This window comes from Herpailurus yagouaroundi, unplaced genomic scaffold, assembly GCF_014898765.1.
Source record: "Herpailurus yagouaroundi ecotype Mexico unplaced genomic scaffold, PumYag 142, whole genome shotgun sequence".
Lineage (NCBI taxonomy): Eukaryota > Metazoa > Chordata > Mammalia > Carnivora > Felidae > Herpailurus > Herpailurus yagouaroundi.
In genome coordinates this window covers 8,062,458-8,075,221 of record NW_024412397.1, presented here as the reverse complement: position 1 = coordinate 8,075,221, position 12,764 = coordinate 8,062,458, and the positions used below count along the sequence as shown (strand labels likewise).

Below are 12,764 nucleotides of genomic sequence, written 5' to 3'. Positions count from 1 at the left end.
AGCAGGTAGAATTAAGGCAAATCTGGTATAATTAGAACATAAGGGGAATCTGGGTACAAGGTACCGTTTCTGCAACTTTTATATAAGGTGATTTTTGTTTCCAAATAAAGTTAAAAAACTAAAACACATGTGGACAGCTCAAAGTCCTATCCCTAATATGGAAAGGAACCAAATCACAAACAAGTGTACTTGCACCACAAACTGACAACTCACTGTATGTAAGTGCATGAAATCACCTTTACATTCAAATGTGTCATACCATTTTCAAGTGGAAAGAACAACTTTAATATTACAAAACTTATGCATATGCTACCATGATCCTACATAAAATATTCTAGCAATGTTCCCCGGATATGTGTTTGTCTTCTCCCACATGCCATAAGCCCCAGAGAAGTAAATCTGATCACCTGTGAATCTCCAAAATTTAGGTACTCAACAAATGTTTACAGAAATGAACGCAAACAAACTTCATAGATAATCCCTATCTAACCAATAAATTTGTTATAAGCAACTCCAAAGTTCCATTCAGGTTGTTAGTGTTGCAGGGATATGGATTTGTGCCAATGGTCCTCAAACTAAACCTAGAAACACAATTTTCCACAAGCAAGAGCACTAACACCAAGTCAGACTGCAGAGTTTACAAGACATCGGAGAACAGGGAGCATGACAGTTTAGGGCCTCGTGCACAGTGATTTGTGCTTCCTCTGCCCGAGAAGGCTGTAGCCTTGAAGAAGGAAAGACAAATACTTATAAGCATCACTCTTAAGAACAGTGCCTTGAGGGGCGCCTGGGTGGCACAGTCGGTCAAGCGTCCGACTTCAGCCAGGTCACGATCTCGCGGTCCGTGGGTTCGAGCCCCGCGCCGGGCTCTGGGCTGATGGCTCAGAGCCTGGAGCCTGTTTCCGATTCTGTGTCTCCCTCTCTCTCTGCCCCTCCCCCGTTCATGCTCTGTCTCTCTCTGTCCCAAAAAATAAAATAAAATGTTGAAAAAAAAAATTTTTTTTAAAAAAAGAACAGTGCCTTGAACAGAAAGGATCTGTGATACAGCAGGACTGACATACCAGAACCTGGGTTCTCACTGCAGCAGGAGCCCGGTTTCAGGCCCTAACAGAGGTGCTGAGGGAAGCAGCAGAAAGACTCAGGCTCTTTATCTCCCCTACTCCCGGTGACCGCCCACATCCAGTACATTTCTACACCCATGCAAAAAAGTAAGTGGGGAGTCAGGCTACAAAACTTAAGACCTGATTTTTAACTTTACTTGGCAATATCATCATGCGCTAGCAAAGGCTGACAAAGAGCTATCATGTCTGGCAGGGGCTGAGAGAAACATTTTAAAAATACATTAAAAATAAGGTCACATACATTCTACACAGAAATAAGGCAAGAAATTAGGCATGGCAGTAAAGGAAATATATGAAAAAGAACCTAAACTATTGACATAGGTATTAAATGCTAGTGTCTTTCTGATTAAAAGAAGATTAAAATGTATTATACAGAGGTGCCTGGGTGGCTCAGTATGTTAAGCATCCGACTTCAGCTCCGGTCATGATATCATGGCTCACTAAGTTTGAGCCACATGTCAACTTCCGTGCTGACAGCTCAAGAGCCTGGAGCCTGCTTCAGATTCTGTGTCTCCCTCTCTCTCTGCCCCTCCCCTGGTCAGACACTGTCCCTCTCTCTGTCTCTCTCTCAAAAACAAATAAACGTTAAAAAAAAATTATAAAAAAATAATAAATAAAATAAATTGGATTATACAGGTTACTAAATGTATTTTTAATATTTTTTAAAATTAAAATGTTTTAAGTGACTTATGCTTCCCCTTGTTCCAGAAAAGATTTAAAGCCTATTACAGGGAAAGATAGATTATAACATGATAGTGAAAGTATAGCAGGGTTGAAAGAAAGAAAAACAAAGGTATGAAAATAACAGAACTGGAGGCGCCTGGGTGGCTCAGTTGGTTAAGCATCCAGCTTCAACTCAGGTCACGATCTCGTGGTTTGTGAGTTCGAGCCCTGCATCAGGCTCTGTGTTGACAGCTTGCTCAGAGCCTGGCACCTGCTCCGGATTCTGTCTCCCTTTCTCTCTGCTCCTGCCCGCTCACACTCTGTCTGTCTCATAAATAAATAAACATTAAAAATTTTTTTTAAATCTAAAAAAATTAAAATTAAAAAACAAAAAAATTTAAAAAAAAAAGAAAATAACATAACCAAGAATAAAGTAAAAAAAATGTATGTACCAGATCAGCCACATTTGATAGGAAGGCTCTAAGCTTTCTAGTACAAAACAATAAAAGAAAAACCAACCAGTTACATAATTTATATATGCGAATCATCACTACTCTGAAGTACAACAATCCCCGACAGTGACATGAAATGGGAATTTATTCTGGGGGTGCAGGGAAAGAATTTGGAAATGGGTAGAAATCTCAAAAAGAACACTGTAGAATGCCCAGTGGAACAACAGTACAGAGGACATCAGATCAGACTTGAGGCATCAAAACAAAGTGCAAAGCAGTAAAAGTAATTCTCTTTGTAAAACATAATTAATCAAATATCTATCTCAACCAAAATACAGTATTTACAAAGCTTCTAGATACCGGTGCTACTTCCTGCTCTATCCCCAAAATACTGTGAAATGCATATTAAGATAAGCAAATGAAACAGTTTTTGGAATAAGATCATTATTCATCATTCTACCAAAGACAGTTTTAATTTCAGAATACTAGATATGTAGCACTTTCTTTCCGGATGTAATAAACTGGCAAAGGTCAAACCTCTTGAAGATTATAAAATTCCATTGAAGTATCTGAAAACTATTTTTCTCCCTTCGTGGAACAGCTGTTTTCACGATGGAATTTAAAGTACCGCTAGGGGCGCCTGGGTGGCTCTGTTGGTTACACATCCAACTTCAGCTCAGGTCACGATCTCTCTGTTCGAGTTCGAGACCCGCATCGGGCTCTGTGCTGACCGCTCAGAGCCTGGAGCCTGGTTCAGATTCTATGTTCCCCCCTCTCTGTCCCTCCCCCACTCACACTCTGCCTCTCTCTCAAAAATAAATAAACATTAGGGGCGCGTGGGTGGCTCAGTCGGTTAAGTGTCCGACTTCGGCTCAGGTCACGATCTCGCGGTCTGTGAGTTTGAGCCCCACGTTGGGCTCTGTGCTGACCGCTCAGAGCCTGGAGCCTGCTTCAGATTCTGTGTCTCCCTCTCTCTCTGCCCCTCCCCCGTTCATGCTCTGTCTCTCTCTGTCTCAAAAATAAATAAATGTTAAAAAAAAATTTTTTTTTAAATAAACATTAAAAAAAATTTTTTTAATAAAGTACCACTAAACTTTTAAAATGTTGGGGGACAAATATGAGGCTACCAACCAATCATAACGCTAAATGAGGACACTTAGAAACCAAAAATAATAACCAAGAACAAGAAGAAAATCTAAGTTTATTACAAACACAAAAAAATTAGACTTATTTTCCTAATTTTGCTAAAGACTAGCAAAAGTTTCATTATCAAATACTATTTTGGATTGGAGCAGCTCTCAGAATTTCAGATTCTGGCAGAAGAGCCCAAAAGCTCATTCTAAGCACTATTTTCAACTTTGTAGTAGAAAATTAATTCTGTGATAAAAACATGGAGAATAACAAAACCATGCAGTAAGCATGGTCGCTAGCAAGACAAAGGAACTGTGCCCTATTTAACTTGTATGAGAAAAATGTGAACATCTACACATGCTTCCGTAGTATAATAAAATGTCCCATGAGCTCCAATAGGACCCAGAAGTAGTATTACTCTAGCTTTTATATTATAGCTATTTCAATAATAAAAAATTCGATGGCATTACATTACCAAGCTTATAATACACAAGTGTCGCTCGTTTAACAACGGGACTAGTGGTGATTTGCATTTGAGCCAAGAACAACACCTCTTAAAATCTAGTTATTGGATAACAAGCATCAAAACTACTACACCAGTAACATAAATATTAATCCTGTGTATTCTTTCCAGTTTTGTCTCCTATGGTTTTATTACGAGGCAGATGGTGAATAAGCAACCAGGATGAGAAGGCAGTGTTAAACAAATTACAAGAACAAGTGGGAAAGTGGCGTGGGATCCTCCATAACTGGCAGAGTTAAGCTGGGTGTGTCAAGTGTGGAAAAGTGAACCTTCCAAGAGTTTAATGAGATGTGGGCCTTAACAACCACCTGGATCCACACTTCACATCACTGCCTGAAAAGCTGTCTTCACAAAGGCTCAAGTGGATTCAGCAATTCCTCCAAAGATATGTTCTAACAAAAATTTCAAAAGAAACCTCAGATTTGTCTAGGATCCCGGAGAGTGAGGTACAATAGTGGGATTAACAAACACACAGAGAAACAGCACATCTTACCTCCCCAGTGACACCGTTTTTCTATCCTCCAAATCATCTAAAAAGCAGCAGGCTGCAAAAAAGCTAGGTACTACTAGACTCAACATTCAGAACATGAAACAAAAAATTAATCCAGTAAGAACCAAAGAAAGACAAATTATGACCTTAACTGCACTAACCTAGAAAAGGTTAAAAAAAAAAAAATGTTAACAGTAACACATACCTAAGTATAAATAATTTTGTGTATAACTATTAAATTACAGAGGTGTATACTGGGTGGGTATGAGACCAGCTAGACTCAAAGCAAAGGTGTGATTCAGGGCAAGTTATTTAAACCCTCTGTGTGAAAGCTTCTTAATCTACAAAATGAGGATATTAGTGGCCCACAACTCAATTACACAAGTTAAATATTAAGTTAAATAATGTTAAGCTCCTAGAAGAATGCATAATAAGCTCTATATTAGCTATTAATGTTTCTGTACATGGTAAACAGGTCATCTATTATTTCTGCTCAAAATTATTTTTAACGTTATGGAAAAGGATTTGTAAATCTGATCAAGCACAAAAAAAAAAATTCTACATTTTTTTTTTTAAGTTCATTTATTTATTTTGAGAAAGAAAGAGAGACAGCATGAGCAGGGGAGGAGCAGAGAGACAGGGAGAGAGAGGATCCAAAGCAGGCTCCACACTCTAAATGGGGCTCGATCCCACAAACCGTAAGATCATGACCTGAGCCAAAATCAAGAGTCAGACACTCAACTGACCGGGCCACCCAGGCACCCCTTCCAAATTCTCTTTTAAGAGGTCCTGTTGCCATAAAGTTTCATCAGTGACAATATATGTGTATATATGTATATATATGCTGACATTTAATCATCAATTAATCTCAAATATCTACCAGCTTGATAACTGTTTAAAGTTACCCACCTGCCAAGTATAATCCTTTAAAATTATTGAAGGCATTGGAATTACAAGGAGATTCTGAAGAATAAATGCAGCCTAAAATAAAAAAAAGAAAATGTCAATACTGCCATCTTGCTGTCATCTCTGAAATAACCAATATATCGAATTTAATAATAAAAACCATATCACTGGGCAACTGCATATACTGAGACATCATTATGAGAATTTGCCAAGCCCATTTCTTGTTATATGATGACCTAACAGTGAAGGAAATTATTTCATCAGGAAATATATTTTTTCCTATTTCAGAATTTTATTTTTCCAAAAAAATGATCTATAAAATATAAACTGTTCTGGTAGCAGTTAAGAAATACACTTTCACACTTCTATTATTTCCTTACACACACACACACACACACACACACACACACACACACACACACACATATCTGTCCCCTCCCCCCGGCGCGCCCCCCCCCCCGACTATCCCTCTCATACAAGCTGTTCTCAATAAAAAAGTCCCAACTAGAAACACAAACCACAAATGTCCAACTTTACCTTCTAGGTCCTTAAGATGGTCAAATTAAATAATGGTACTAACATGAACACTGATTATGTATGCAGTGAAAGATTGTGGTATGAGGGGTGAATAACAGGGGTAACAGAGGGGATCCAAAGAGAGTGAAATTTGCGACTGTCTTAACTTGAAGTCAATAGATATCTTTAAAGTTGGTGAATCAAGAGGAAGCTACGAGATTAAGCATTACTACTTAAAAACAGCAAGAAAACTACAGCATTTGGATTTTGGAACTGGGAACTGGCAAATGGTGGGCCCTGGAGCTACTGTTTTCTTCACAAGACTCAGATCACTCTTGCATCACTGTTTTTAAAAATATTTGCATCGAGGGGCACGTGGGTGGCTCAGCTGGTTGAGCGCCTGACTCTTGATTTCAGCTCAGGTCATGATCTCACGGTTTATGAAACTGAGCCCCATATTGGGCTCTGCCGTAACAGCTCAGAACCTGCTTGGGATTCTTTCTCCCTCCCTCTGCCCCTCCCCCGCTCAAGCTCCCTTTGTGCATGCTCTCTCTCTCTCTCAAAATAAATAAACATTAAAAAAGATTGCATCAATCATTTCAATAAAAGCGGCAATAAAATGAAGCCACAAATTATTTAGAAAGAATTAAAATAGGGTGTACTTTTCCTCTCATGTATGATAACTACTACAGAGTTATCTGACAGCCATTCATCTTAAGTAAAGCTCTATCTATAGATATTAGAGATTCATGCCCTGAGGTAATATGAAAGTAACTTTTTTCCCATGAACTACCTTTTAAGGTATGATAATATAAAAGAATTCATATAAAAATATACCAAATTCTACTTTGGTCTTCTCAAAATAAAGGACTCCAGTATTTACTGTGAATTAGTATCTTTTTTATTCTCTACTAGTATTTTATTTGAGGTTTTATTTGCAGGTACGAAAGATAACGGCCAGCAATCAGTCCACAACATAGAGGACACCACTGATAAGTCATTCCCAAGAGAGTATGGTTTACAAAGACCATACGACCGCGAGTTTCTAAGGCTGAATGGGGACGAGGTGCTAGGCGGACAGGCATACCTCCCTGCGCACCACACTGCATTCCGACTGGTCCAGAAGAATGTTCACCACAGTCCCCCAGAGCCCACCAGAAATGTTCTGACAGCTGTTTGCCAAGGCCACACAACCTGTTTCAAGGGTGGTCAGTGCCGATCCTAATCCCAGTGAAGTGAACCTCACCTGTTCAGATTAAAGAAAATTCAAACCAAAGAACCCAATTCCTTAACATGAACTCTTAATTTCTCTGGTACGTAAAATATCATGCTGTTATGACACTGTCTTGACGATCCTAAATTATAAGACACTTATAGAAAACAGTGTCCTATAAATTTATGAATGAATAAAAATCCTATTCCATCAAACAAGCAATATAGAAAAGTTCAATAAAAGCAAATGTCACAGAAAGTCAAAACCAGGTACAAATAAGAATAAAAATTATAGCTCACAAGCCTCTTTCTAGGAGAGCACAGAGTGCTTACACATTTTTTTATGAACATGATTCCTGTTTATTCCTCATTTTTAAAGAGGTTATCTATTATTTTCTTCTCCATCCCTATTAGTGCTTCTTCCAAATAAATGGCTTTAACCTTTTTGAAACTTCTTTGCAAAAAGAAATAACTGAACTGTTTTTCCCTAAAGCATTTAGTATTTTCCCCAAAATTACTGTAAAAGAAAAATGTTTCAAATAAGATTAATGTGCTGTAATATGTTTGCCACAGTACCACTGCTGTGTGAGCTATGCATTTTGGTTGACTTCTGAATTCTTATTCTAAAACAGTTTCACTGGAAGCTACAGGGTAGCAAAAAACAATGTGGTCATCACATGGTCAAGCAAACAAGTCTGATGTATATAAAGAATAGAACCTGTATGTTCAGACCAAATAATGTTTCTAAAAACCAAGGTTTTTATTGCAACAGAATATAATCATTTCTTGTTTGAAGTTAATGGACGGTGCCCATAGTTAAGAGTACTGTATCAGATACTTAAAAATTTTCTAGGAGGGTAGATCTTATGGTCAGTGTTCTAATCACAAAAATAAATAAGAGGACAAGAAGTAACTTCTGTAGGTGAAGGATATGTTTACAGCACAATTGTGGTAATGATTTCAGAAGTATACACTTATCTCTAAATTCATGAATTTGTACATATTAAATATGTACAGATTTTCCATGTCAATCATACCTAATAAAGTGGTTTTAAAAAAGAGGTAAGTGGACAAATGGCTACAACTGGAAAATTTATTAATAACATAAAATTTTGCGCCATACACACACAAATATCACTTGGCAGCTATCCTTCTAAATTCTTTGAAAATGGCTGGGCTTCTCCAATAATTTTTCACTGTTCTCTCTAAAAGTGAAAGTTTCTATAATCCCTTTTTTTTTTCTATTTTTAATCTGTACTCTAATGAGTGTGATTGAAGAGGGTCTGCTATGAACTAACTGAACTGTATCCCCTCTAAATTCCTATGTTGAAGCCCTAACCCCTAATATACCTAAACCTGATGACAGAGCTTTTAGGATGTAATTAAAGTTAAATGAGGTCATAAAGGTGGGGTCCTAATCTGATAGGATTGGTGGCCTCATAAGAGGAGGAAGGTCACATGAGCACACGGTGAGAAGGCAGCTGTCTGTAAGCCAGAAAGGAGAGCCCTCACCAGAACCCAACATTATTGGCACCTAATCTCAGATTTCTAGCCTCCAGAACTATAAGAAAATACATTTGTTTTCTGAGCCACCTCGTTTATGGTATTTTGTTACGGCAGCCCAAACTGACTAGGACAGAGTAAACAGCTGAAGGTACAGTCACTAAAATAATCTCATTTTGGAAAACACAAATATATACAGATACATATATGTATCTGTATATATTTGTTTGTTTCACTTGTTTTTAATCTACACATAATGGACTCCATTTTCCTTCACACTAACTTCTGGGTCTCGATCAACCCATAATGGAATCAACCAAGCCAATCCTTGCTGAGTAGGGGCCTGGTCTTCGCTGTGACTCCCCAGAGGCAAGAACCAGAGTGACATCCACTCCTAGAACGAACAAAAGGAACAGAGACACATTAGGTAAGGCTCTAGGAATACAACAGAAAATGTTTAAAGTAATTTTTACATTAAAAATTTTTTTTACTCAAAACAAAGTTAAAATGTACTTAAGACTTGGCTTTAATTTAGTATTTAACCAAAACAAGGCAAACAAAAATCTCAGTTTCTACTTAAAAAGTTAAACAAAACAACTTGTCTTCAAAACAACTACCTCCCCCATGATTTAGACAAAATGTAGTTCTCTAGAGCCAGATTTCAATCAAAATGTATTTCAAATAAAATTCAGATTTGTGTAATACACAACTTCTAAGAAACATCTCAGTCAGAAGTCATTTCTGTCTCCTAAGAAGAAAAATCAAATGAGATATTTTCATATAGGCTTGAAACGTGTGAGACACAGCACATTCCTTGTCTAGCAACTGTTGAGAAGACAGGCGGCTTCTGATGCTCTCACCGAGCTCTGGGCTTGGGCCATCATCTCGTGGGATAAGTGAAGCAAGCAAAGAATTGTGCTCTTGGTGACCCCTTTTCCCATAAAGGACATCGCATTTCCTCCACGCTCCACGTAAAAAGAAGTAATGACCTGAAAAAGCACAAACAATATTATGGTGACTTTGCTCTGAGTGGTATATAAAAACAAATACATAACTCTCTACTAACTTGTCTGATTTGAATCTTACCCACATAAAGTATATACAACATTCTTAGTTTATACATTTAAAAATAGTTAAGATGGTATACTTTAGGTTTTGTGTTACTACAATTAAAATAAATATTCTTACTTTAAAATTTTCTCCCTTTGGAACTTGTACAAAGATGTGTAGTATCCTCCTAGAAGACTTTTGTAATTTAGAATATGCTCATGCATTTTCCAAATGATACAGTATCCTTTAAGTAAAAGAGTTTACAACATCTTATTTAAAAAATACACTTAGGGGGCACCTGGGTGGCTCAGTCAGTTAAGCACCTGACTCTTGATTTCAGCTCAATTCATTATCTCACAATTTGTAGGTCTGAGCCCCACAATAGGCCCTGCTCTGTCTGAAGCAGTCTGTCTCCCTCTGTTTCTTTCTGCCCCTCCCCAACTATGCATGCACACTTTTTCTGTCTCTCTCTCTCTCTCTCTTAAAAAAAAAAAAATAAATAAACATTTAAGACAAATATTCAAAGTGACAAAAGACCACTTATAATTCACAAAATTTTAGTAAGAAAAGGAATGCTAACTATATTTAAGTGCCAACATACTATAAAGGAAAAATCTGTTTTGAGTCAAAACAATCGAAACTACCTATTATCTGACCAATACAACGTCAAGTATTTCAGTTCATTCACCCAAGGACTCTGGATGCCTTTATCCGTCACAGAATCCTTTAAAATAAGTCATTTTGTCTTAAAATAGAGACTACTTTTCAGTTCATGCAGCAGATTATTTCAAAAAGATGGCACAAATTGAGGTGCATGGGTGGCTCAGTTGGTTAAGCATCTGACTTTGGCTCAGGTCATGATCTCACAGTCTGTGAGTTCGAGCCCTGCGTCAGGCTCTGTGCTGACAGCTCAGGGTCTGGAGCCTGCTTCGGATTCTGTGTCTCCCTCTCTCTCTGCCCCTCCCCCACTCGCACTGTCTCTTTCCAAAAATGAATAAACACTAAAAATTCTTTTTTTTAAAAAGATGGCACAAATAATAAATCATGATAGGTATAGCTTATTTAAGAGAAGCAATTTATTCATAGATAATATGGGATTTGTATGTTACATCAGAATTTTCATAAACCAAATAATTATACATGATGTATGAAAAATAACCCAAGATTGTCCAGGAGCTGAAATTATAGGTGACGGGCTTTGCTCTACTACACACTCATGTGTGTATGTTTGAAAGTTTTCATAATTAAAAGTTTAAAACTTTAAGGGACTATCTTAAGAATAAGACACTTGAATGATTCAAGCCCTTCTTATCTTCCGCTAAGTCACTGGAGACAGCTACAGTATGATGGTTTCATACCCAGTTGGTAAGTGACAAGCCAAGAATTTAGGGATTATTTCCTTTCAATCTGACCTTTTGGTCATATCTGTGGAATTATACTCTATCTGTCTGGTTTTAAGAATTTAATTATCACAGTTTATGCACTTATCATAATGTATCATGCTTAGTTTAAAAGCCTCATTTCTCAACCACGAAAAGCAAATATTCCCATTCTATTTTCACTATGCAAAACAAAATACCTATACTAGAAATACAGCTCCCTTCTGAAAAGGAGTCCGCTTTAGTGAGAAACTATAAAGCAAATCATTTGGACCAACAATGACTTTGTTTCAATGTCTATTCACATAAGCCTTACTTGATTCTTTAGTAGGAAAATAAATCTAAATGTTTACTAATTATTTAACTATGCAAAAGGTCCCAAGTAAGATTTAATGGGACTCTGCCACAATGTCTAACAAGTGACAGATTTCTTCATATTATTTTCCTGTCACTTAATGTGAAGACAAAAAGATTTTCTTCCCAAGACGTGTAAAGCATGAAGTATACTCCTCTGTTTATACCAAATCAAGATTTGCTAACCAAGTTTTTCTTAACTGTGGAACATTCTAAAACAGGGATTGTACTTTTTTATCTACTCCTCAGCTAATACATTTGCCTCAATTTCTCACCTAGAACTAAGAAACCCTTTTGTTCTCCAATACCATAGAAAGCTCCTTTTAATTCCTGGTATTTGAAACACAACGTGTGATCTGAATCTTACACAGTTTCAAAAACAAAAGCACTCCCGATAGTTTCCAAATATAAACAATGTTAACACCTAACTTCTTCAGTCACTGCTGTACTCAACCCTCACATATATCTCTGATTGGAAACAGGTAAGTCACTTCATAGAGGAGATGAGTTCCAAAAGGTTTATAAATGGAGTATATACAAATCACATTACACACAATGCTATAAATTAGGTACTTGTATACTGAATTATATTTTAAATGCATTAGAGGATCTGACTTTTTAAAAAATACTACAATAAGGTCTTTAAGCTAACATAACTGTTCTAAAAATTCATCCATTTCTGTATGAATGTATAAATTCTGTGTTATGACACCTTGAAGGTTAGAATAACTCATCATACACTGACCATGTGTACTTTTTTAGTATTTATAATTATTCCAGAAAAAAAGTTTATTCAATTAAAACAGCTACACTCAAATTCATATTCAATTTTATAGTACATATAAGAGTATTTAGGATTTTGAAATCTTTTTAACAAAATAAGATATACTTTTGAGATAAATTCTAGTTAATATCATCTGAAGCATGGTTTACAGCTGAATATACAAACATCACCTAAAGCATGATTTAATGATGAAAGCACAAAAATTAAACACACATAATTTATATTCATTTAAATCACATTTCAATATTACTCAAACTGTATTCTAATTTAAAACCACATGTAAGATACATATAAATTAAATTAGTTGTTATTTCAACAATATGTGCCAATCACTATGTTAGGATAATGGGAAGCTATGGGTTAGTGGAAATGATACAAAGGTGATTCCCACAAGCTTACAGTCTAACAACAGATCAACGCATAAAACAAAATAGAGATACAATGTCTTAAGCACCATAATAATGGCATATATAAACTGTTACAGGTATACAACCTAGGAAGAGGCCGGTCACTCTTTCCTGAGTGTGTATGTCTGGAAGATAAGAAAAGACTTCCTAAAGGAAGGTAAATGAATAAGAGAGATCTTAAACTCTGTATACAGACTGCCATCTGAAAAGAGAAGAAATTATATGAAGAAATAGACTTTTAAAATAAGTTTTATTGGGGCGCCTGGGTGGCTC

General features: G+C 36.6%; 1 protein-coding gene across 5 annotated transcripts in view; it reads right to left on the bottom strand.

Moving 5' to 3' along the window:
• Nucleotides 1-12,764, bottom strand: part of RTTN (rotatin) — a 161,933-nt gene that overhangs the window by 63,537 nt on the left and 85,632 nt on the right. For all 5 annotated transcript variants that reach the window (XM_040478586.1, XM_040478587.1, XM_040478588.1 and 2 more), the window contains 4 exons: nt 9,378-9,506; nt 8,801-8,911; nt 6,890-7,048; nt 5,290-5,361 (listed from right to left, as the gene is read on the bottom strand). In XM_040478586.1, the coding sequence (XP_040334520.1) occupies nt 5,290-5,361; nt 6,890-7,048; nt 8,801-8,911; nt 9,378-9,506 (471 nt within the window). The remainder of the gene's footprint in view (nt 1-5,289; nt 5,362-6,889; nt 7,049-8,800; nt 8,912-9,377; nt 9,507-12,764) is intronic.